Source organism: Poecile atricapillus, chromosome 3, assembly GCF_030490865.1.
Source record: "Poecile atricapillus isolate bPoeAtr1 chromosome 3, bPoeAtr1.hap1, whole genome shotgun sequence".
NCBI lineage: Eukaryota > Metazoa > Chordata > Aves > Passeriformes > Paridae > Poecile > Poecile atricapillus.
Window position 1 is genome coordinate 79,433,961 of NC_081251.1, and position 26,188 is coordinate 79,460,148.

Consider the following 26,188-nt stretch of genomic DNA (forward strand, 5'->3'; position numbering starts at 1 on the left):
TTTCAGAGGATGAGTGCCAATGTATAGCATTAGTCAGGAGCAGGCAATCTGTTTGTTTGTTATTTTGAGTACCTGTTTAGATCCATTTAATTCAAATGAAAAGTTGAGAGACGCCCAACTGTCTGTCCACCATTGTGGACAGATTGTTCTACATGTAGAACTGTGGGTTCTAAATCATAGCTCAAGCTTTCAAATAATTTCTAGGTGTTTTCTTGACATTAATTATTTGAAAGCTTCCTACTAGTATGGAGCCTTATATGTTGATTTGAGATGTTAGGGGTTTTAAAGATATACTTTTGTTGATTGCTGTCCAGTGTATTCCTGACAGAGAATGCAGTGACTCACTACCTGAATGATTTGACCAGATACTTGGGAACAGAATAAAAAATTTGTTATATCCTATTTATGGAAGATTGAAAAATTATAAAAATATTTTCCATGTCTCTTAAGTTCCCGTGTAATATGCATTGCAAATATAGCCTTTATAACCACTCTCTTTAGTAATTCTGTTGTCATGGGTGGGGAGAAAAAAGAAGAAAACCTGATTTATTTCTCTTAAGCAGGAAGACAGAGGCTAAGCTTTCCTGGTCGTTGTTTTGGGTTTGGTTTTCTTACTAATTTTATTTTTTTTTTCATTTATAAGGTTGTTGCTAGTTTAGAATGATTCTAAACTTTGTTGTCTAGGTATGTAGCGCTTGGATAGGAAGTGGGGTTGTAAGTGACCTGAATGATCTTCGCCGAGTTCACAACCTTCTTGTCTCTTCTCTGGATAAAGTGCAAGCAGGAAAGGGATCTTCTAGCCAGCTTTACCGAGAGAGCGCGACCACTATGGAAAAGCTTGCAGTTCTGAAAGCATGGGCTGAGGTAAACAATGACCATTAAATCTGTAAAAGTTTGGAAACATTTTACAGTGTAATAGCAGCCTCACACCCCATACTGGCTGTATATGCCTTCCTCCTAACCTCTTGTGCAGTTCTGCTCCTGGGATGTTTTAAACTCACTATCTTTCTCTGCCATTCTGTTGAGCCATATTTACACTGAGGCTTGATTGTCCTTTGTTTTGCTGCACTCTTCTGTATACAAATACACACTCATACCCTATCAGATTTTTAATTTCTTCCCATCTTACTGCTCTAAAACTTGGAAAAAAACCCCCACAAACAAGAAAACAAAAAACCCTAAAAATCAAACAGCCATAAACTATATTCTTGGAAAACATTGCAGGTAGTTAACTAGTTAACTAACTAGTTAGTTAACACTGTCAAGAGTTTATAATTGACACATTTTTAGGAAGAAAGTGTATGGCCAGATTGTTTTAGGAAAGACCTGTTTATGAACCTAAACATTATATATATATACTGGTAGAAGTAAAAGAAAGGATTTCAATAAAATGGATTTTTATTGAAGATCTCTTTTTTCCAGTAATTTTCTGGTGAATTTTATCTGTGTGGAATCTGTTACATTTGTGGTAAAGGCTGCTGCTTTCCTTTCCTTTTAGAATCTCACAGTACATACTTTGACATGTTTTACTTCTAGGTATATGTTGTTGCCATGAAAATTAAGAAAGAAGCAGAAACCAAACCAAAGCGTGTTTTAAAGAGCACAGAGGAGGATGAGGATGATTTTGGCACTGTGGATGAGTTGCCACCAGACAGTTTGATAACACTTGTACAACCTGAACTGCCTGCACTGAGCCGTCTCTGGTTGGCTGCACTGAAAGATTACGCTCTTTTAACTTTACCAGCTGAATTTGCTACCCAGCTTCCACCAGATGGTATGCACTGAAATTTCTTTTTGTGCTTTGCAAAACAGAAAGACGACTGTAGCTGGACATTCAGAATTATTCTATAAATTATTTGGCATGCATTTTTTTATGCAAGTGATAAATTTCTGCCTGAGCATGTAATAGCAATATTTCCTAACTTTGAATCTTTTTTCCTTCAATTTGCGATGAATATCCTCTTTATTTAAATCACTGAGATCATTAAAATCATATCTTTGTAGAATTAAGAGTACTTCTTTACCTCTAATACTTTGCTATCAAATGCAAAAAGATTTTGGTTGTATGAGAAACATAGCCCCTGAAATTAGAGCAGACACTGTATTTTACTGAATTAAGAGTGAATGCTCTAGATTAAAAATGCTGCAAGACCCAATGACTGTGCCTGCCTTTCTTGCTCTCTGCTTACTGCTTTACTGAGGCCAGTGCACTCTCATGAGAGGTACTAATATTGCTACTACAGAAGGAGAATTGGCATGTACTGCCACTTACAGGTATTGCACCTGATTATGTTTATGATCAAGCACACCCAGAGTAAATATACTAATAAATTTAAATTTTTTATCTGTTACTTGCAGAGAATTTCAGAATTTACCTTTGCTTTGTTAATTTAACAGGAGGAGCATTTTACACTCCAGAAACAATTGACACAGCTAGACTGCATTACCGAAACTCCTGGGCTCCCATACTACATGCAGTGGCACTTTGGCTAAACAGTACAGGATTTAATGTGTCAGAATCAACAGAAGACACTGCTGCAGCAATGCCCAGTTCTCAGAAACGTGCTACATCCATTATGTTAAACCAGACACCTGGAACTCCGCCTACCACTAAATCTTTGCCAGAGATAAACAAAGATCGAATGCACTTAATTTTGGGTAAGAGTTACAAGTTTAGAAGTCAATAGCAGCAGGTTATGGTATGAAATACTATGAAAATGACAAAAGATACTTTACTTGAATTCTGTGAAGTTTAAAATTCATTACATGTCTGGACAGTAAAGTTTTGAAAATCTTTGTCTCATCCTCCCTTTTATCTCTCTGCCTTCTGTGTTCTTTGTAGCTTTGACAGAATATTTGTCAGTGTGATTACTGTGATTTGTGTAATTGAATAAAATGAGTAGGAACTGATCTACACTGTAGTATAATGCAGGTAATACAAAATGTTATGCATCAAAGATGCAAAAGCTATGAGGTTAATTAAAGTACACACCCTTATAAAAATGCTGTTTAATAGAGACTGATATTTGGCAAGTCACATGGAGTAGCTTTTGCATCAGTTTTTCATCTGGGAGTAGCATTCACATTCATCCCTTTGTTGTTACCTAACAGTTTTATGAGGTGGATGTAATCTCTTATTCTGAGGAATGCCAGCAGTTTGCTGAGATGTAGACGTTTAAATCCAGAATTAAGTGTGATGTGTATAAGATGAATATTGTGTGATTTTCGGAGCTTAAGTTAATTTCATTTGTCTTTACATATAAAGGAGTTCAAAAAAATGAAACTCATTTTACAACTGAAGCTTTCACATGACTGAGTTACAGATCTTAGAACAAAGTATGGATTATCTGTTCAGTAATCTTAAATTGCTTGTTGTCTCTGTGTATTATTTATCCTGACAAATTTTGGGGAAGATGTGATGCAGAAGAGGAAGCAAATACAATTCTTCTGCATAGACCCTCTCTTAACTGAAAGGAAAAAGAATTGAGAAAAACAGTTATTTTTCTAAAGTTGTTAAGAACTTGCTATACTTAGAAAAAAAAATTTAAAAAACCTTGTTTTTATGATTATATGAGCAATCTTTTTAATTATTGCTCTTTTCAGGTGTTAGTATACAGTTTCTGTGTTCCCCGAGACCTGAAGAGCCTGTAGAGCATGTTACATCTTGTTTACAAGCACTTCATACTTTATTGGATTCCCCTTGTGCCAGGATCCATATTGCAGAGGATCAGGTAGTGTATAAGCATGTTGCAATAATCAGCTTTTTCTATGTCTTGGTCTTTCATCTATGATGATTACAAGAGCTGTAATTATTTTTTGTGTGAGAAAAGCATTTGTTCGTCATAAGCAAGTGACATAACCATTGGGAATTGTTTAGTCCTAATTAATGTTTTTCTCTGTATTTTGTTTTGCTGCAGCTCCTTGGTGTTGAACTCTTGAGTGTGCTTCACCGACTCCTCCTGACCTGGGACCCTCCTTCAGTCCAGCTACTGGTTACGGGAGTTGTCCAGCAGATAGTAAGAGCAGCTCAAGATTATTTGCAGGAAAAAAGGAACACGCTAAGTAAGATTCTGAAAACACGGCTTGCTTTGCAGAGTAAATAAGCAACAGATTTTCATATTGGGAAAGGAACTCCTTTCCCAATATGAAGAAAGTTGCATTAGAGTATGGTTACACTGAGGAAGAAAATGCTGTATATTCCACAGATAATTTTGATTGTGTTCATAATTACCTGCTGATTTCTTAACTCTTGTAAGGTGTATTTTTTCTTCCTCTGATCATTCTCATTTCATGTCATGATTTTCATTAATTTTTCTGGAGTAAGAGTGGTGCAAGTCATACCCAGCACACCCCCCCCTTATTAAAAGCTTGCTCATTGTCCTTAATGTTTCTCTTCTGATTCCCTCCTTAGCACTTCATTTACCTTTTTTCTAAAGTTTAATGGTTTAGGCATCAGTACAGGGTATTGTGATATGTCCCTGGCACAGCTGACATTCATGAGATGAGTGAGCTGCTCCTGAAACCAGTATGAAAAGTTGCCTGCCCAGGAGATCTTGCCAGGAAGTGGAGCAGACTTGCACCTGGGTTCTTACTTCACTGACATTCAGGGCACTCAGGGTGTGTCAGCTGCCAGGAGCTCTGGGAACAGGGCGTGCAACAGGAGCAAGGCAGCTGGCATGGAAAGGCATGCTCTTGCTGCCCAGAAGTGCTGCTCAAGACTGTACAGGACTGCTGGAGTCAGCATAATGATGGCAGCGACATACAACAACACAGTCTGCTGACTGAGGGACAATCACCTCTGCTGCATCAGAGATCTAATGACCAGGTTTGAAATTCAGATGAAAATGCTGATCTGCCTGTGCTCCAGAGCCTTGTCTGTGCAGTCAGGGCTGGAAGTGACATTGGTCTCACCTGTGAGACCTGAAGGAAGTGCTTGTGAAGGTGAGCATACCCTGTGGTGTCAGGAAAGGTAAATGGAGGAATTAAATGTTCTTCACAGAGTTCCTGCACATGTAGGAGCTGAAGTCCCATGTTTCTCAGAAGGAGAGACAGCCATAGGCTGTGCTGGAAGGATGATGCTTGCATGAAGGTGGTGGCTGCAATACTGTGACTTCCTGCAACAAAAGCCACTATCTCCATATATCCAGTTGGAGAACACGGTAGAGATCTGGCAAGAGAGGAGGAGCCAGCTGTCCTATTTTGACAGATCAGAACTAGTAACACTGAAAGAAAGTGAAGGGTGATACCAGCCAGGAGCCACGGGCTGTCTGATCAAGAAGGGGAGGTGAATGAAGCCATGTTAAACCAACCCAAAGAAGCATTTCAGTCAGGCTATGGGAGCCTCATGAGAGGCTTTTACTATCCGGTCATGTGCTGGAAGGGTGACACTGCTGGAGGCTAACACTCAGAAGTATACGAAGCACAGACTTTCTCAGTCCAGATGCTGGGCAGTACAATGTGACAGTGTGGCTCAGTTGACTTGCTCCTCACTTATACAGAAGAAATGGTTACAGAGGTTAATGGTAGTTCTGGCTGTATCAGCTATATGATGGTAGAGGTCATAATTTCAAGGGAAAGAAAGAAAATGAGTAGCAGAGCAAAAGCTTTGGACTGACTTGGCTTATGCAGGGAGCTTGTAGATGAAATCTTGTGGTAAGCTTTCCTGAAGGGCAAAGGAAAGAGGGTTCATTCATATTTGGTGACAAAATAAAGCTCATTCACAATGATCATGGCAGGAGGCTGACTTGGCTGAACAGGAACTTCTGACTGAGCTCAAATGTGACACGGAAGTGTATGGATGTTGGAAATGGAAGCAAGCTGCCAAGGAAGACTAATGAACACTTCATGGGTATGGAGGACTGGAACTGGGAAAGCACAGTTCAGGTGGAGCTGAGACTGATGATGAGAACGTCCAGTGTGACAAGAACAACCTTTTGTTGTTGTAGATCTGTTGTCAGCAGAGGGAATTTGGACCTGCTGCTGAATGGATTGGGTGATCTAACAACAAAACACACTAGAGGAAAAACTAAGGCACTGTTATCTTCTTTGCTTATTCCTCCCGTGTCTGTGTCTAATGAGCAAGCCTAGGGAAGAACAATGAAGAAAAAAAATTAAAAATGCAGGTGACCATCCAGTTAGGGACTGCTCACAAGAAAGCCAGCCTTACCCTGAAACCAGATGGGATGCATCTGAGGGAGCTGGTTGATGACATGCTGTAGTTGTCATCATGACATGTTGTAGTCATCTTTGAAAAGCTGTGGTGCTCAAGAAAGCTTTCCAATGAATGGCAAAAATGAGATGCTGTGACTAACTTTGAGTAAGACGCAAGGTGAGGTTTGAGTGAACTTGCCAGTAAACCTGCTGTGCTTGTTGAAAGGTTTTTTTAGTAAATTTCTTTTGAAACCTCTTCTTAGTACATCAAGTAGAAGAATGTGATTTGAAATAGCACAGACTTACTGAGGGCAATTAATACCTCATCACCTCTGTGATGAAATAACTGGCTTTGGAGATGGAGTGATGATTATTGTTTACTTAGACTTCTGCAAGGCTTTTGACCCAGTACTCTACAATATCATTGTCAGGTTGGAGTGATGTGAACTGAAAAGTAGAATAATTTGTTGAACTGCTCTGCTTGAATGGACTTTAGTGATTCAAGTCTGACTGGCAGCTGGCTGCAGCTGGTGCTCTCTAGAGATCAGTGTTGGGCCTGCTACTGTCCAGCATATAGGACAGATAGAAGAGAATGTACCCTCAGCAAATTTGTGGATGATACCAAACCGGGAAAGTGGTGGGTGTGCTGGAGGGTGGTTCTGCCTTTTAGGGGAATTTTGAACTGCAGGTCTGAAAACCTGTTGAAGTTCAGCAAAGACAAATGCAAAATCCTGCATTTGGGATGGAATGTGCTTTGGTATAGGCTTGTGGGCTGACAGATTGGATAGCAGATTGGCTAGATGAGTTGTGTGTGTGAATCTCTGGTGTGAAACCTATGCAATGCTGATGACTCTGTTATTGGGCTGTGTTAGAAAAGCATGTCCAGTGCATTAAGGATATGGTTATGAAGATGCATCTGGAACACTTTCTAGTTTACTTTGCCTTTCCTCCTCATTCTGAGTAAGATAGATATTGACAAACATGAAGGAAGTTCAGTGGAAGTCCACTAAGCTGCTTAGGGAGGTGAAGTGTGTGAGCCATGAGGAGAGGCTGAGAGAGCTGAACTTATTTAGTCTGCAGAAGAGAGGGTTAATATGGGATAGAATAGCAATCCCCCTTCTTAGGGAGGATTTAAAGACAAGGCCAATTCAGAGTCTTCTGAAAGGCATGTCGTGGAAGGACAAGAAGCAATGGACAGAAATTGCAGTAGTGGAAGTCCAGATGGGATACAAGGAAAAAATTAATCACTGTTGGACCAGTGAAGCAGTAGAGCAGGTGCCCAGAGATGTGGTATCTCTATGCTTGGAGATACTCAAAACTTGACCAGCAGTCTGAAAGCTACTTTCTGAGGTACTTTTAGTGAGAGAGTCTCCCTGTTTAATCATCCCTTTACCATTTCTTAAAAAATCTCAGATGTACTGTTTCCATCTGTCTTGGTTCTAGAAGACAGGTGTCTGCTAGGGAGAGCAGGAGCCTCCCTTGCGATGAAAGAATGTAGACCCCCTCCCTCCGAATTATTATAATTTTGAAATCAAAGGGTTTTCAGGCAGCGATCTGGGGATAGGAATAACAGTTCTTTACTAGTATAACCAGGTAAACAAACAAACAATAACTACAGCAATAACAAGAAAACAGAACCAGGGACCCCGGGACAGCTTTCTCGGCTGAGACGGGATGGAGGAGAGGCTTTGTTTTCACAAACCCCTCGGGCAGTCAGTCCCGGTGCTCCTGCAGGGCTCCGAGGAAACAGTCAGCTGGAACAGCAGGGACGAGCTGCGATCCTGGGCTGGTGGATGAGGTGTATCAGCAGCTCCACGGCGATGCCTGGCAGGACAGCGGGTGCGAGGCCACCAACCAAAGAGGGGAGAAGGAGAGGCAGCAGCTCCGCGACCCAGCGCACGAACGTCCTTCTTCCCCGAAGCCGAGGAAAAAAAAGCCAGCCAAAAACTGTCCCCACCCTCCTTTTCTGCCCCCTTCCCCGCCACCCTGGGCCCGGCCACTCTTTGTCCTTTGTGAGCACCCCTAAGTACCGGTAGTTAGGCTTCCCAGCACATAATGGGTAAAAATTCCCACCTAACCCTCAACACCATCTTTGCTAGGTAAATTAGTTTCCAAGAGGCAACTTGGCAAATAGTTCATTGGTACCTGGTTAAGTTGGGTAGGTTTTCTGTTACCTGAAAGAAGGAAAGTAAACCCCAGAGAATATTCTCTTATTACGGAAAATTTTTATCTGGCACAATGTACTGTTGATAAAAAACCAAACCAACTGATAGCTTTTGCCCATTTTCCACATAAAAACAAGGAGAAGATTTTGCTGGAACTTGAGGAACCAGCACAACTGAAAATGCAGGCTCTGTTCCTTCATATGAATTAATGGAATTGTTTACTGTCAGCCCAGTAAGCTGCTTTTTTCAGATTGATGAATGTGATAACAGTAACAATCATTTAAATTCATAGGAGCTCTATAGGGGTAGTTCAGGCCAGCTTTGACTTACTGAATCTCTGTTGCTGTTTAATGGGAGAAGGAAAGACTGCAGCTGGCCAAGCTGCCATCAAAAGAGAGACTTTTTGAACTGAATACACTCAAATCATGAACTTAGACATAGAATCCTACAGTGTTTTTCTGTTCTCTTATTTCATAATCAATTTAAGCTAGAATAAGATTTTGTCAGGGTGGAACATTTAATTAATAGCTATTAAATTTAAAAAAAATTGTCCTTCCTGTTTATCTGGCATTGATTGCTATTAATTTTATAATCAGTTTTAAGAGAAGCAAAATAATTAACCGTAGTTTTATTTTGTGCGTTTGTTTTCTAGTTCCAGAATGATTTTTAGTAAGTATTGTTGCAATCACAGTACTTCTAAGGCGTTTTAAACCCCTTTAAGTCATTCTGACTAAAACATTTATTATGACATGAGCCATGTTTGTCCTATCTTACTGCAAAGCAACTTCATCTTCTTGATTTTTAACTTCCTTGTGAAGAGTATGTCATGTAGTCTTTGGTATGGGATCTTAACTGTCTCCTCAGACATTTCTTTCCTTTTTCAGATGAAGATGATAATGAGGAAAAAGAAAATCCTCTTGCTTTAGGAGAGGGAGGTGAGAGCGGTGGTCTTGTGCCTGGAAAATCTCTAGTCTTTTCAGCCATGGAATTGCTCATGTTTATCCTAGTACGACACATGCCCCATCTGAGTTCAAAAGTGTCGGATTCTCCAAGTCACGTTGCTGCCAAATCCCACCTCTCTGAGGAAAGTGCTCGTCTTGTGGCTGCCACTGTTAATATTTTGTCTGACCTGCCTTCCCTGTGTTCTCCTGCAGGTAAGGCTTTGTAACAGAATATGTGTGAGTGGTAGCACAGAGAGGATATGGTGCTAAAAACAAACTGGAAATATTTGGTATGAATGCTCTAAGAGTCATCTACTAATAAGTGTATTTAGGTGATCGACTGCATAAAAGTGCAGGCTTTTCTAGTGAGCAACATAAAGGAAATTTGATTTTAAGTTTGCATGTGTGCTGCAGATTTGCTGAGGAAATTAGCTTTTTACCAATCTGATTTTATTGTTGGGTTTTTTTCCCTTTTTTTTAATGCTTTTGAAACCTTTTGGGCAATTTTAATCATATTGTTAAAGAATACAGACATTTTGGAGATAATTAAATTCCTGAAAAGTTCATGAAAAGCAGCAACTCTATGAAAAGACAATCCTACGGAGGGAAAAACAGCACAATTCATCTGTGGTATACTTGGGCTTGCAGCCGTTGGCTGTCAGTCATTCCCAATGTGATTATAAACTAAATGGAGCTTTCTTCTGCCCAGGAAGACTGTCACAAAGGATGTGTGTGAGCTGGGATAATTGCACTGAGTGAAGTTCATGGGTAAAGGACACAATTACATGTGAAGCTGTGCTCTTTGACTTTTGCTTTTTGGAGAGTAAATTGCTTAACTGTTGTCTCAAGAATCTTTAGGAAGTTTCACCCAGTCATGTAGATAAGACGTTTTAAAGTTGGTCCCCTAATGAGGTGCACTGCAAATAACATATTTGGACAAAGTTACACACAAATGGCAATATGGCCTGTCTTCAAACAGAAATTTGTGAATTTGTGTCTTGCACTTCTTTAAGGAACAATAGATTTTGAGTTGGAGTTAATGACCTGTTTTTATTTGATTCCTGTTTTTCTAGGTTTCTTTTTGTTTGTTTTTTGGTTTTTTTCTGTGAGGGTGATGAGAAAGAGGTTGGGCAAAAAGAGTAACACTATTACTTCTGTGTTGTCTGGAGTGAGGATGTTACTCCCAGTATTTGGCAAGTGGACACTGCAAGTAGCTCAGAAACTACTATTAGTTTAAAGAGCAGCTCCTTCCTGTCATAATCGTTCTACTTCATGTATTTATCCTCACAGCATTCCCAGATGTAGGAAAATGGCAGGATTTGTCTTTCCACAGATGTGGAAAATGAAGCACAGAAGAGATATGGAAAGAAGCTTGACTGTCTGAAGTGATCTGTAGATTGATTTTGCATGCCTAAACCCAACAGCATTCTTCTTTCAGTCCTGTAGGGGCTTAAAATGTACATGTGTTATTGAAACTCCTACAGCCTTTGTGCTAAAGACTTTCCTTTGCTTTTGGGGTGTGTACCACACCCCACCTTGCTTGGAAAGTGCAGTAACTTAGTTTGGATACCTGTTTCCAGACCTCTTATTTTTGCTGTTTATAGGACCCTAGTGATATGTAGATCTGTTTTTAAGGTAGGTAGCAGTCTGGATGATGTACCATGTATCACATGCCATGTAGGACAAAGCTTTAGTAGCTAAATCATCATTGCTGAACTGACAGCAGCATCTCAATTGTTGACTTGTGTTATGATGTGCTTCAGTAGTACTGATGAATGAATTTGGTGGTTAAATGTTGAAGGACACATATCACTTGTTACCTCAGTTGCAGTTTATCTCATCTCCTTTGTCTCCAACCATATGCATCCATGTTGGGAAAGACAAAGAGGTTATCTACCACACTTTAGACATTCTATTTTATCTTATTTTTTCTTTTTTTTAGGGTGTATGACAATCTTACCCACTATCCTATTTCTGATAACAAGGGTATTGAAAGAAACAGCAGTAAAGTCAGCAGATAATCAGGTCCCACCTCCAGTCACTGCAGCTCTTCAAGGGATAAAAACCATAGTTACTCTTCCAACAGTCAAGACTGATGAAACGCAGAAACAATGGACAGGTCTTATTCGCAGCACTCTTGCATCCATCTTGGAAGACTCTCAGCCTGGTAAGTGCAGTGCAAGAGTTAAAATTCAATAAAAATGTTTTTTTCTATAATGAAACAGCAACTATAACTTAATGTAAGACCTGAATGAGCAAAACTCCTCAGTTCATTAATAGACAGTGTTGAAGAAAAGCACTACATTGTCTTTAACGAAGTAGTTACATCTCAGAAGCTCCCACCTCAGATCTGCCCTTGTTTGGACTGTTTTCTTTGTCAGTGTTGATCATAAACTCCAGTTAGACGTTTTCCCTTTTGCAGTGGATCTGGCAGCCCCTGCCTCTCAGGGTTTATGCTGGCACAAGTCATTTAGTCTTAATGACAGTCAGTGTTAAAGTGAATGAGTGGGAAGACAGCCACAGATAATTGTGGCAAGGTTCATACTGGAGTAGGATACTCACAACACTGTTAAAAGCTTTCTTTGGTGAGAAAGAAATCCTGGCCAAAAAAATCCCTGTTAGTCACCAGCACAGTAGTTACTGTCTCTTCAGAGAACTGCAGACCACCTCTTACAGTTCACATAGGTGCTTTGCCTTGCCCTTCAAAAGGTGAGAAAGATGTACAGTCTTAGCTGCTAGTTAGCAAAAGAGAGACACAAAGATTGGTCATTTGCATAGTGGCAGTCAGTGAGAAAAACATGCCATTACCTTGCCAAGGAGCCATTTGTAGAGAGTGAAGAGAGGCTTGAATGGAGTTACTCATGTGAGAGACTGGGAATGAGGAGGTAATTGCAAATGATTCTGAAATGTCCAAAGGGGGAGGATCAGTAGGTTTGTGTTAACCAAGCCAAACTTCTAATTTGATTTGTCACATCAGCTCTTGTGTTCCAGCCTTTAGTTACTGTAGAGATTTCACAGGCCCTCTTTCCAGAAACATCGCTGGCTGTAGGCCTTTTTTCAGGCTTCAGAAACTTTTCTTGGTTCCTTGCAAGAATGTATGTTTTCCTTTCCAGTCTTCTGTGAAGTGTGATAGATCACACACACACAAATCTAAGCAAGGTCCACTGCATTCAATTTCAAACCTCATCATTCAATAAAATTTAAATTAGGTAAATTTAAAATTATTTAAATTATCTGAGAAAAATTGTCACTTAAAATGCTTAGAGTAGTTTTTTGAAGTGAGGTTTCACATTGTGGCTAAGCCAGTTGAGTGACTAGCTCACATCTGTAAAGGGCAGTCATGCTGTTTTTCTCTTTTGCTGACTTTGTGCCTTTCAGTACACTTTCATAAATGTTCTCTTATGCTGTTTTTGTGCCTTTCAGGGGAGGGCAGAACCAATGTGGCCAACCAGACCAGCAGAACAGTGCTTTTTATATATATCATAATAGTTTATATATAAATATACATATTTTTGTTCCTATTGTGAATTCATGAATGAGATCTGTGAAGACAGAGCTTATGCAAGGAAAAAAAAATTGGCAATGGCAAATACAGACTATTTGAAAAGCAGGAAAGGTTAAAGTAGGACTGTTCCTGTTGGTGGCAGTTGGCTGTCAGATCAACTAGTCTGTTCTGTGAAACCTCATGTTAAGTTAAAGTTGTTGCCATGCTGGATATCTATTTCTTACTCTGCTGTATCAGCTGCAGATAATGATTTTAAAAAGTGAAGCAGATCTTTAACAGGGAAAGTATCTAAAAATACCATTTTTCCTCTTGTTTCATGAACTTGGTCTGAAAAAGTGTGGGTGATGATGTTTTCCTTGATACTTAAGTTTCAGAAAGATTGACTTACATTATTAAAACAACTGTTAGAATAGAATTGCTCATATTTTTGTCATTCACGGTCAATAATGATACTGCAAAAGTAAATGCATGTCCAGTTGCTAATAATTTCAAGTACTCTTGAAACTCTTGAACTCTTTGTGAGTTCATCTATGTTCACTGGCTTTTACTAAATAAATGCTGAAGCCTTTTTGGAATAAGCTAACAGCGTGTTTGGTTTTGTTTTTCAGAGGCCTCTAAACCTATTCTTGATGAAGTAAGCATACTTACAGCTATTGCTCTCTTCCTCTGGTCAGCAAGCACTGAAATAATTGGAGTGCAGTCTTTACAAAATGGATGTATGAACAGATTTAGAAGTGCATTGAATTCTTCTGATCCTTGGGTAAGATCATGTTATAGGAATGTGAATGATATGCAGCCAGTAAAAACTTACTGTGATATATTTAACACATTTCCTGAATGTTTTGTGATGCCTTTACTTCAGGGATTGATGCTGCTGTCAAGATAACTAGAATTTTCAACAATGCATTATTGAAACTCATGAGCAAAATAACACAAACTTAGTGCTTCCTAGATAAAGTGTTCATGGCCTTGTGCCAGGTTCTTGACTTCAACTTTTTAAAAGGCAAAACCAGTCTTCAGTATATGAAATTCTATCAGATGAAAAGGTTGGTTATCATGGAGGGGTGACATTTCTACATTAGTGTTGATCTTTTATAATACAAACTCAACCATTTTTTCTATAGATAAAATTACAGCCCACATTTCTCATCAATTTTATATTTGTTTGTGCAAAACCTGCACTTATTTTGCGTTTTCATACAAAGCTCAGTTTGTGAGCAAAAATACAAATTTGTGGGCACCATCAGAGCATCTACAGATCATGATTCATTTGTCTCATTATTTCACTTCTGCCCTTTGGCTTGCCTTTGTGAAACGCCTTCTGAATTATTTTATAATTGAATAGGAAAGTTAAAAAGTTTTGTAGATTGACTTGGTTCAAGCAGGCTAATGCACTCTAGGATAGTTAAGCTTTACTTTTCCAGCCATACATGTATCAGTTTGAATGGGTATACAAATCTGCAGGTGGGAGCTAAGGAGAAAAATCAATGATGTTTCCACAAGCAAACACTGCAGAAATTCCTGAGAAGAAAAACATGCAAAAAATGTAGATGTGTTTAGGGTCACAGTGAGGCATTTAAAATCCTATTTAGACTGATAATTCTCCATAGCAGGGCAGGTGTTTTCCAGCATGAACATAAAATTCAGTTGATTCTGAAGCCTGACTCTGGATGGAAAGGTACTTAGAATTTTATTGTGTGAATGGAAATGTCAGCTGTATTAAGCAAAACTTTTATGTCATACTCTCTCTCAGCTCTGTATAAACACATGAACAGGGAGAGAGAAGTACAGCATCGCCCACTACCCTGCTGGAAAGCTGCCCGTCAGCTGGAACTTACCACTATTTTTGTAACACACAGAGCAAGTTTGGGCAGGAGCCAAATGGTGTCCACTCTCTTCTCACCGTTGTGCAGAGCATATACTCTGTAATACTTGTGTGTTCATTCTGGCTTTTTAAATGTAAAATACTCCTTGTTGCAGTCAGTAACGAGACACCTGTTTGTAATAAAGGCATGCTTGTCATTGTACTATGTGCATTGAACTGTTTAAGGAGAAGACTTCCAAAGAAGCTACTGATGCCTTAAAAGAAATACAGGGGTATTTTTGAAACTATTACCACATGAAAAGGTCAAGTGTCATGTATAGTAATAACCAGAAGTGTGATGAGCTCAATTCCCTTTTGTTCCAACAAGATAACTCAGTTGAGAGACCGAAGTCTTTCAATGCTATTGGGCAAGTTTTACATGAAGAGTGTGACTCTTACGCTTTGAAGAAGCTCTGATTTTACCTTTTACCTTTCAGAAGTTTTTGTAGACTTCCATGAATGCACAATAGTCCAAAGTTTTATATCACACAGATCAAAGGGAAAAAGCTGGGATGAAATTCTGCTGTCAGATGCAGTCATAAAACTCTTGAAATATGGCTGCATTTAGGAAAATACTTTTACTCCTTATTTAAGAGGCTAATCTAATTATCTTTAACATCTTATAAGCAATGAAGTTTAAAAAAAGAAAGGGAAGAGAATTATTTGTAACAGTATGGAGAAGAAGAGGTAAAATTTGTTGAAAAGGTCAAAGATGATAGTAAGGCATTAAGGAAAAACGTTCTTCTGTGGAGCTCTGTTATAAAGCATAAAAATGATATGAGAAGTGTTATTATTTCAGACATTAAATATTGAATTGTGTAGAAAACCTGCAGCTGTATACTATTGAATTAGCAGTAATATGAGCTGCATAACTCACATTTTCTTATCAGTAGTTTTTATGGGCTATGATTTTTTATTCAATATTTTTATTTATATATCTATGTTTCCAGTAATCTCTGGATCTCTCACAGATCATTTTGTTCAGTAGTACTTCCTCTAGAACATTTCTGTTCAGCATGTGCTCGATAAATCATCCTGTTTGGACTTGAGTGCAGTTAGAAAACATGTGCAATGTTTTATCCTCGTATTTGTAGTGAGGCTTCACCTTTTCAAAAATTCTGGGTTATTTGTGTGGGATTTTGGAGGAAGATCTTTGTATGCCCCAAAAAATGCATTAGTAAATTGATCTGAACAAGATCATCAGTGAGTCATTTTCCCAAACCATGGCTTTAATAATCTCTGCTTTCCACAGAGAGGGAGGAGGATAGAAAATAAAATAGAAGGATGACAAGGAGAGCATTCTGTGATCAGCTCATAGTATGGCTACATATATAGTCCTGGGCTACTACCAGCACAAAATGGAGAATGAGAAGCAAGGATGAACAGGCCTGACACTTTTGGCTACAGCCTTGGCTTGTGTTAGAACAATAAGATCACTTTGTTCCGAGTCATTTTTATGGGCTGTGTTGCCCTTCTGGAATTGGAATAGCATATCACGATTTTGAAGATTAAGCTACTATTAGAGCTGGTAGTTCTGAGACTTAAAGATGTGGTTTACTGTGAACTGGTGTGACTGACTTGTATGACATTAACTGTGCCTTTGTTTTCTTAGAGTTTATATTGTTACTGCTATTTAGTACCTGCATGTTCTTTCTAATTGGTCTTCCTTTTATTGAATTCTGGGCTAATACTGCTTTACTAGATGGACTGTGTTGCTGCTTTCCTCTTACTTAGTATATTTCCTTCCCATTTAGTAGGGTTTTTTGTGGTTTTCTTTGTTTTGTTGGTTTTTTGTTTGTGTTTTGCTTTTTGTTTTTTTGTTTTTTTTTTAATCAGAGAGAACAGAGTTTATTAGCTTCCCTAGTTAACAAATAACTTTGAGGACAATGTATTTATCTTGATTTGATTAGGTTCAAGCCAAGTGTTACCAGCTTCTGCTTTCTGTGTTCCAACACACCAACCGTGCCCTGTCAACGCCATATATTCATTCATTGGCCCCTATCATGGTTGAGAAGTTGAAAGCTGTGGAAAGAAGCCGCCCGAACAACAATCTGGAGCTTTTAGCAGTCCAGGAAGGAATTAAAGTCCTTGAAACGTTGGTTGCCCTTGGTGAAGAGCAGAATAGTAAGTATTTAGAGTATTCTAGAGAAATGAGTAATGTTAGAATATAGAACATTAGAAATGTTGCAGCTAGGAACTTGATGGCCATAGTCCATAGTCATGAATGGACTGTGTGTGCAACATAATTTTGTAATTCCAGTACTGGAACTTTTGTATGTATGAACTTGCATTGCATATAGACCATGATATGCTGTAGCCTTTGCATTTCTGGTGATTGCAGGAAAAAATCTAAACATGAACTGCAGTAACAAGTGATATTTTATTCTGTTTGAAAATTTGTATTTCCCACTGTTTAAATTTACTTTTTCTCATTGTTAACTTTAATTGTTCTAGTAGACTTTTATCAGGTTGCTTCTACCAGCTCAACAAGTTTTATCTAAAGAGCCCAAGAAATTGAACTATATTGGTCAGAGTATCTTGATTGTAGATGAAGCAAGATTCACTAGATAGAATACATTACTTAAAGTTAGTTATTCTTCAAGTGAAACAATGTGCATTCTGAAGACTTACGGTCTTTGACAGTTGACTTCAAATGCTGAAAAAGTTCCTTGTAAAAATATTACTATTGGTTTTGTGTAGGGGTTTTTTTGAGATTTTTTTTTTGGTTGGTTTTCGTTGTTTTTTTTCCCCCGAACACACTCCTTCTTGGAGTTTGTCTTTTTTGATAAAATACAAAATTTCTTGAGCCTCATTCTGTTTCTGGAACAGTTGTTTAAAACACATGTGAAAGGAAAATGAGAGATAATTGAAACAAATGAGGAAAGAGAACATCTGATTTTTTTGCTGTCTGGAGACAATCACCTCATGAGTTTGAAACAGTCAAAACTTCTAAGGGAAAACAGTTAATACTCTGGCAATCTAAACAATTTCGATAAATGAGTTACTGTTAGTTTTTAAGTTCTTTGAGCTTAAAATGTACAATTACCGGGTTACACATTTCAAAGGTGTACTTACATACTTTATAGGTACAAAAATTTGCCTTGTTGCTTAAGTTTAGCTGCCTTTTTTGTTCTTGAGGTCAGCCCTCTTGATCCCTTTGCCATTTTGGGCTGTGGCCTTACTAGGTCATGCTGGCTGAAGTATAGCAGCCCTGCTAGTTTTTGGATTATGATCTCACAGACCAAAACAACATAAATAACAGCAGGTAACTGTCCCCTGGCTTCTTTGTCAACGCTTGCATACTGATACCAGTTCAGTTATGCTCGCTGGGGAGGCAGATACTCAAATTCAATTGAATAGCATTCCTGTCTGCCTGAAAAGTGTTATGAAATCCTTTAATATGATAGGCACTCTACATCTTACAATCTTTCATCAATGATCTGCAATCAGATGGTGCAAAAGCATCTCTCATCTCAACGTAAGCATCAGGATCAACATAACTGTAATGAACAATAACAGAAATCTTAAACGCAGACCTGGTAAGACAGGTTGGAGTGATCAAAGCACAGGAAGCCATCTTCATTTCAGTTGTTTCAATTTGATAATTTTTTGATTACAGTTTCTAATGTCAGTTCTGAAAACAATATCGCCCTTATCTGTCTCGTAACTGATAAATTTTTTATTTTTTGTTTCATTTTCTGATACGGTAATTACATTTTTTTTCTTTCATTTTTAGGAGTGCAGTTGCTTGCCCTTCTTGTTCCCACTCTGATCTCCTATTTACTGAATGAAAATGCCTTTGCTTCTGCATCTACAGCATCTAAGGATCTTCACGAGTTTGCACTTCAGAATCTAATGCACATTGGTCCACTTTACCCACATGCTTTCAAGACAGTAATGGGAGCTGCTCCTGAATTGAAAACACGTCTAGAAACTGCAGTCCGAGCAAGTCAGGCCAGCAAAGCAAAAGCAGCTGCTAGGCAACCACCACCCACAGTACATTCCACCCCAACAATTAAACTGAAAACTAGCTTTTTTTGAATTACTTTTATTATTTTTGGACCATTAAGTAGTCAGAAGCATTACATTATCCCTGCATACATGTCTAATTTTGTGTAATTTGTATGTGAAAGGCTGTCTAATGGAGCTTTGTGTAATTACTTGAAATCCATGCATTACAAGGGAAGTGGTGTTACTTGTATTTGTATAGATTTTTAGGAAATTGTGATCATATTTATGAATTTCTGTTATAAATTATCCACCAAAAATTTTTCTGTATCTAAATAGTTTTATTTATTTTTAAAAGCCATCTCAAACCCTCCAGTGGTTTTTGAAATCTGGTGATTGTTATCCTGCCATTGTGCCAACATAGTAACACAGTGGGGATGGAGAGAAGAGGAAAGACTGTTATGAAGTAGTTACCCTGTACCACAGGGAATTTCTAGTGTAGAAATATGAATTTTTTTCCTTTTAAAAGAATAGTAGGAAAAGGGACTTTGTAGATCGTTTCAGCTTGCATGAAAAAAAAAACAAAACCCCACAACAAAAGAATTGAAAATTTTCGGCCTTTCTTAAGGTGGATGATCAAGCATGCTGTCTTAATGAGTTGTCTTAATTTATGTGGTGTGTATCTCTTTCAAATCCGTTTCCATGCTTGAAAATGAATAAAGGATGCAAAGAATCTAATTCCCTATCTCTTTGAATATAAATTTTAAGGAATGCACTGGAAACTGAGTTTATAAAGAGAACTGCCTTCTATCTTCATTTTTGTAGGTGTAGATCTTGGCCCTTGTTTGCAGTCTTCCTGTTCTGCCAGCAACTGGTTGAATATGTGATGAGTCAGTGCTCTGCCCTTTGTCCAGACTCATAGGTATTTAACTTTCCTGCTAGATATTAGTTTCTGGATACATCATACCTGTAGTCTTTGATCAAGTTTGCAAGCAGAGGTACTGGAGCACTTTGCACTGTACTGACTCGGGGTGTGACACAAGTGACAGCCAGGCTCCTCCAGTTTTTCCTTCCCCTACCAGGCTTTTTTCAAAAGTATGTGGTTCCCCTCACATCTGAGAGAGCCTGATGTGTAGATTTTGGGGCTTAAGGCTCAAGTGCTGTGCTAACCTTGGAGTGCACAGCCAGGGACTCCCAGTGTCTGTCTGCTGCCAGGCCTCACCCTTCCTATTGGCAGAAGTGCAGAACCATGTATTTTCTTGTGTATACAAGACTGACTTGTGTGAAGTTTTTGACACAGCTGTTGAATTTATGGGCTTTTATAGGGATCTTTCTATACATTTTGCTTTTTAGAGAGAAGTAGCATAACCAGAGGTCTCCACCAGGCCTGCTGAGTTTCATCTCTGATGTTCCTCTGTATGCTCTGTAAAAACTGCGTATTTCAGATGCAAACTTCAAATATAACAAAGGGACAGTAAACAGAATTGAATATGACTAATATCTGCATAAAATATTTGTAGATCACTATTTTTGCATAGATACTTGCCTCTAGGCTTTCTATTTTCCTCTAAGACCTTATCTGATATCCCTTTGAGTACCTATGCAAAATGGTCAAGAAAATGCTCTTTTGCCCTATGGTAAGTTGGCTGTGTGCAAAATATTTAATATAAAATCAGAAATGCTTTTATTTCACAATGAATGTTTTATTACTAAAGTGAGAACACAGCAAGTAGTGCATATTCTAATCTATATTTTTTTTCAAAAAGATGTTAATCAAGTCTTGTTCCATTATTCTACAGGAGTAAAGATGTATGCAGAAGTAAAAGCAGTGTGCTGTACATGAGAAGAAAAGTAACTTCACTATTTTTTTTATCTTACTATGGGTAGTGGGAATTAAATTGATTTAAATATATCCCTTTCTAATAAGTCTTTCCAGTATTACAAATCTATTTTGCTTAGAAGAAGTTTTGAACCAGTTTAACATTTGAAAGTGTTAAGGAAACTTGTTCAGTTCAAAATTCAACACAAACATTTTGCAAGTAAAACAGAAAACAAGTTTATAACCTGTTTTAGATTCCCTCCCCTCCACCAGGTAGTCTAGGAATTAATGACTTCTTGGAAAGATTTTGTCTGTAATAAGGCTTTGTTTACCTTAAGTTTTATCTCAGCACCTTAAAGTTTTAGTTAGACTCTAGTTGACAAGATGTCTGAAAATTCAGAAGGGAGGAGGGAAGTGTAGCAATCAAGCATAACTAAGAAGTCAGTGGAACAACAGAAAAAAGTTAGCAGAAGAGAAAATGGCACTAGATAGATGTAGAGGGATAGAGAAGGGAGAGGTTTTTCTTTGTATTTTGTGTGGCTGTCCTACAACATGCACAACTCTCGTTTGTATACATCTTTCTCCAGTTTAGTCCTTGTTTGCTTCTCTGCTTGCTCCTGATACTAAAGTTATAATCATGTGGTTTTACACAATATTTTGGCATCGAATTCCATTTGATTAAAAAAACTTAAAGTAACTTAAAATGGCCGTAGTGCTTGTTGTTGTTTGTCACTGTCCTTTTCATCTTTTTCTTTGTGAACGGCCTTTTAAATGTGCTTTTTAATGAAACTGTTTGCTCTGCTTCCCCTTCACATCTTTCGTCTCCCTCTCTCTGCTGTTTCCTTCCACTCGGGGTGAGCCTGGGTTCCTTGCGAGGTCCCCACATCTCGCTCCCTGTCCCGTGTTTTCGCTCCCGTTCACCTCTGCTCTCCTGATGCTCTACGTAAGCTTCCTTAGTGGTCTTTCCTAGAGAGATCGTCCACCAGCCACAGCTGAAACTCCGCGGGCAGGGTTACGAAGCAGGCTGCTGTGGTTTCGGAACAGCCACAGGGAATCAGGAACTGCTGCTGGAGAAGGCAGCGGGGCACTCCCGCTGCGTCCCGGGCACGGCGAAGGGTGCAAGTGGCACAAGCGGGGTCCCCAGCGCCCTTGGGAGCCCCGTGGCACCGCCTCGGTGGCACACACAGCCTCTTTTACACGGTGCTGGCACCTGGCCCTCGGCACAGCCCGATGGAGCGGCGCGTTCGTCTGCCCTCAGCAAGGTTCTGCCGCTGGGGCGCACATGGCGTGCGTGGGGAGGGAGCCCAGCTTCGTCCCTTGGTGCCACGGGGACACGGCAGTGCTGCCGACATGTTCCGCCCTCAATCCCACAGGCTCCTGTTTCCCTTTCCTCGCGGAACAGGCAGCGTGGCAGTTCCTGAAAAATGTGTCGCTCTCCTCCCCAGCACTGCAAAGGATGCTCAAGAAACCCCTGTAGCCTTGGGCAGGGTTTCCAGCTTTCGGCAGTGCCAGGCCGAGCGCTGCTCAGAACGAAGCAGAAGCTGGGACTGCCCTGGCGGGACTCGGCCGGAGCATGTAGAACTGCTGCGAGACACCTGCCCTTCCCGTGTCCCTGGGGCGGGCTGCGGGAGAGCCCAAACCATTTAAATCCCGCTCAGAGGTGGAGGTGACCATTGACCTGTGCTCCTGCTGCAGGCACAGCACTGCCCCTGCCCTGCCCTCCCGCCGGCTCCCCCGCCCCCGCCCAGCCGAGCGGACCGCACGCCCCGGCGCTGAGGCTCAGCCGTCCGAACGCCATCCCCGGAATTACGGGCGGCGCGGGGAGAAGGCGGCGACCGGGGAATCCTCCCCGCCATCCAGCGGAACTACATTTCCCAGAACGCCGCGCGAGGCGGCGGGGCGAATCGCTCCCCGGCGCTGTTCCCGCCGGGCCACCGTAGCAGCGGGCGGGGGTGGCTGTCAGGCGGCGACGGCGGGCGGGACGCGCCCAGGTTGTTGCTGCTGCTGCTGCTGCCGGGACGCGGCGGGAGCGGCGGCGGCGAGCCAGGACCCGGCCCGGCCATGGACGAGCAAGCGGGGCCCGGCGTCTTCTTCAGCAACAACAACAACAATAACGCCCTCCTTCTGCCGCCACCGGCGGGTGGGCCGGGGCTGGAACCGGGCGAGGCGGCGGCAGCGGCGGCCGCGGCGGCGGCAGCAGGAGGGGGCGGCGGAGGAGGGGGAGTCTCAGCCTCCGGAGCCGCCGCGCCGCTCTCGGCGTCCCGGGCTCAATACAGCGTGCCGGGCATCCTGCATTTCCTGCAGCACGAGTGGGGCCGCTTCGAGGCGGAGCGCGCCGAGTGGGAGGCGGAGCGGGCGGAGCTGCAGGTAACACACCCGCGACCTTCTACCCCCCCCCACACCCCCGGCTCCGGCGGCCGCTCCCCCTCCGTGTCTCCCGTGCCTACGCAGATGGAGGGGAGCGGCCGCCCTGGGCGCTGCCACGGCTTGTCGGCTTCCCCGAGAGGGAGCGGCCGGCCGGGCTGTTTCGCTGCCCCCGAGGGCGGCCGCCCCCCGCCGCGGCCGGGCACGGGGTGGGACGTGGCGGCCGGCCCGGCGGGGAGCGGGCCCAGCCCGGAGGGGAGCGGCCCCTGCGCGCTGTGCCGCTCTCGCCGCCTCCCCGGAGTTTTCCGGATGCCCCTCGGGGTCGGCCGCCCCAACTTGTCACCAGTTTCATAACCCCTGTTAGAATCCGCCCCCGGCGAGCTGCGCGCCCCCGTTGTGCCGCTGCTCCGCCGCTTGTGCCGCGGTTGCCCCCGGCCCTCGGTGCCGCCCCGCCCGCACAGGGACCAGGCCCGCGGGACCGGCTGGATCCCCTTCGCTACCATGGGGCACGTTATGTAGTGTTTTCCTTTGAAAAGAGATGGTGGTGATACGCTCATTAATGCATGAAAGGACTGATAGTGATCTTGTGGTTAAAGAACTTGTGAGCTGCTGGCCTAGAGCCATTGCTGTCAGATACTTCAGTGATGGCACGTTGCATTAGCTCCAGTTACAGTCGATAATGCAACCTTCGTTCCTCTTCGGTGTTGTTTACAGGAAAATCCCTGTGTTAAACCTTAACGCTGGCCATGTTGCTAGCAGCCCACTGTTTGGTTTTCATTTGGCCGTGCTCGAGACTGAAAAGTGTCTACGCGTTTCCTTTTTAGGTCTCCTTTCTTTGTCTGTTTCTTCCTGTCCATCTCTTCTTTCTATGGCTTTCCTTGAAAGTACGGTCTTTGTCAAGAGAGTCTGGAGTCTGTTTAGCAATGCAAACCACTTCCCTGTTTTTTTGGTTATTGGGTTGGTTTTTCCCCATCTTTTTAATTTTACTTTCCGTAGTAACATTGAACAACTGCTCTGAGAAGAGTGATATATGTGACATTCTTTTATGAGAGTTCCCTTATAGGAATTTAAAGGAAGTGGTCATGAGAACAAGAGAGTAATTTTTATTTTAACTTCCATGATTCAATGAGAAATTGGCTAGTAACTGAATCATATTTCTATTTACTACATGCAGTAAATACTGTGTAGAAAGCTACTTGCTTAGCTATGTATAGGAATAACCTCACATGTCGTATATCCAGTGGAGGCCCATAAATATCTTGACATATATTCATAGCTGATACAGATATCAAATATTGCTTTGGAGAAAAAAACCCCTATTTTACAGGACCTAGGAAATTTTGCCACTGCATTAAAAGTACTAACGCTTTGCATATTCATTATGTCTTTCAGTAGCATGCCATCACTCCTTCTCCCCCAGGTATCCCTCAAAAGCTTGGTGTTTTGGATGTGACAGGAAGAGAGAAATTGAGTATTTAGACTATTTGCAGAAGTCATGTATTATCAGTGGCAGATAACCCCATCACAAGTTGTTTGCTTGAATGCCTTTGACTCTTGCCAAAACATCTCAATAAAGTTATAATTAGCTGTGGCTGGCATTGCCATGAGCTGTAACAGCATTTATCTGCTGCAGAGTCATGTTCAGGAAGGTGCAAAATTCTTGGCTATCTCTGCAGACATCAGACATTAACGTCTGCTGTGACCATTTGCAGATGAATGTTCTTGGATCCATGTGAGAGGTTTGTGGTAGGGGTTCAGCAACTACAGGGTGGCTTTTAGAAATTGTACACCTGAAGCATGAGCAGTGTTTAATTAAAGACCTGGTCTGTGCTCCTTCTGAAGCCTTTTGTTTGCCTGTATATTTGAAAATGTTTAACAGAATAATGGAAATTTGAGGTCAGACAGTTTCTCGAGATAAAGATGCAGTGCTCCTCATTGTACTTTTATCCAGTGCAAATTCCAGTGCTGGATTATCCATCCGCTCTTGGGAGGCTGTGGGGCAAAGGACCTTTTTAGTATGGTGGTCTTAGTATCCCATAATTTTTTCCTGCAATTCATCTAGTTTCTAAGAGGTAGACTTCTTTTATCTCTGGTTCCTTACCTGCCATGATATTAAAATACTTGGGATACCTTATGCTACACTACAATTGCGTTTGGCTTCTGCTCTGTAGCTGTTGGTTAGTTACACTCTACCCTTTCTTGAAAAAACACCTTGTAAGTCAGTCCCATTGTGATTTCCTGGCTTTCTTTTCTTCCTCTTTGGGCTTCTTTTTATTTTCTCTTTTTCTTATCCTTCTAATTAACTGTGTGGCACTAAATGTGATGGTCAGGTAGAATACCTTTCTGTTGTGTTCTGTGGTGCTTGTTCAGGTGACACATACCCAAGCTCATAACATATGTGAGTTAGTAGGCTGGGCAGCTTAATCTGTTCTTAGTTACTGGTCTAGAAGTGTCTTTCCAAGTTTTATCTCCCTATCAGTGCCTATATTTTGCTTTCTCTGGCAAGTATTCGTATTTATTTTGATTTTCTATTTATTTTTCTTGAACCTTTTGAAATTATTGTTGCCTCTGTTATATAATCTTTCTCATTCAAGGCAAAAGAGGACTTCAGTATTTATATCTATGCAAGCATCATTAGTAAGCTGTTTATATCAAATAAGAACGAAAACAGATTAATATGGGGTTCCCCTAGATGCTTATCTGCTGATTACATATTTAACTTTTAATGCTTGCTTTCTGTTTACAGTACTTTGATATTTGCATATTGAAAAATTATCCTAAGAATAGACTTTCATGATGCCCTCTGAAGTAATTAACTAGGATGAATACTAACGTTATTAATCCTCATTTAAGTATTCACAAACAGTGCTTTATGGCATTATAATCTATTTCCATATCATTTCAGAAATTAGTGATTTTCCTTTTCTTAGGTTCTTCTAGCAGCTGCTTGGGAGATTTGACAAGACAGGGTTTCCTGTTCTGCAAGTTTTAAACTTCAGGGTTTTTTTGTTCTGCATTTTTCTGGACTGACACAGAGACATTTGAGAGTTGTCATTATGCGTTGGACAAGCCCATCTGAAAATAGCAAAGGGTTTGATCAAATGCATGTGCAGGGCACTGAAATCCATATCTTTGCTTGAGGCATGCAGGGGTTGAACTGCCTCCCATATTGGTGTCTTGCCTTATCCATAAGTCTTCTGACTGGTTGGGGGTGACTGTCTCTTGCGGATGTTATTTCCCTTTTGATTGGCCATCTGTCACCCCTGGGGGGAGCAGTAGGGACTCTGCCCTGGAGGCAGAGCTCAGCGCTGCCAGTGCACATCCTTGGCCCAGCAAGCAACAAGGCTGGATGAGCTTGGAAGGTGTGCGTGTGTGTGTGTGTGTGTGTGTGTGTCTTTTGTTGTGACTAGAAATGTCTTTGCAAGCAATGCA

At 41.0% G+C, this 26,188-nt stretch overlaps 2 protein-coding genes across 10 annotated transcripts in view; both read left to right on the forward strand.

Moving 5' to 3' along the window:
- Positions 1-19,311, forward strand: part of HEATR5B (HEAT repeat containing 5B) — a 56,859-nt gene extending 37,548 nt beyond the window's left edge. For 3 of the 4 annotated variants that reach the window (XM_058836992.1, XM_058836991.1, XM_058836993.1), the window contains exons 27-36: positions 685-864; positions 1,537-1,774; positions 2,398-2,658; positions 3,604-3,731; positions 3,918-4,062; positions 9,200-9,469; positions 11,199-11,423; positions 13,370-13,521; positions 16,536-16,749; positions 18,362-19,311. In XM_058836992.1, coding sequence (XP_058692975.1) covers positions 685-864; positions 1,537-1,774; positions 2,398-2,658; positions 3,604-3,731; positions 3,918-4,062; positions 9,200-9,469; positions 11,199-11,423; positions 13,370-13,521; positions 16,536-16,749; positions 18,362-18,666 — 2,118 coding nt within the window. In that variant the 3' untranslated portion in view covers positions 18,667-19,311. Of the gene's footprint in view, positions 1-684; positions 865-1,536; positions 1,775-2,397; positions 2,659-3,603; positions 3,732-3,917; positions 4,063-9,199; positions 9,470-11,198; positions 11,424-13,369; positions 13,522-16,535; positions 16,750-18,361 lie in introns of those variants that run through there. The other variant, XM_058836994.1, reaches the window with a different exon arrangement.
- Positions 19,312-22,326: 3,015 nt separating this feature from the next.
- Positions 22,327-26,188, forward strand: part of STRN (striatin) — a 69,028-nt gene continuing 65,166 nt past the window's right edge. For 5 of the 6 annotated variants that reach the window (XM_058835979.1, XM_058835980.1, XM_058835981.1 and 2 more), the window contains exon 1: positions 22,327-22,759. In XM_058835979.1, the coding sequence (XP_058691962.1) occupies positions 22,454-22,759 (306 nt within the window). In that variant the 5' untranslated portion in view covers positions 22,327-22,453. The remainder of the gene's footprint in view (positions 22,760-26,188) is intronic. The other variant, XM_058835983.1, reaches the window with a different exon arrangement.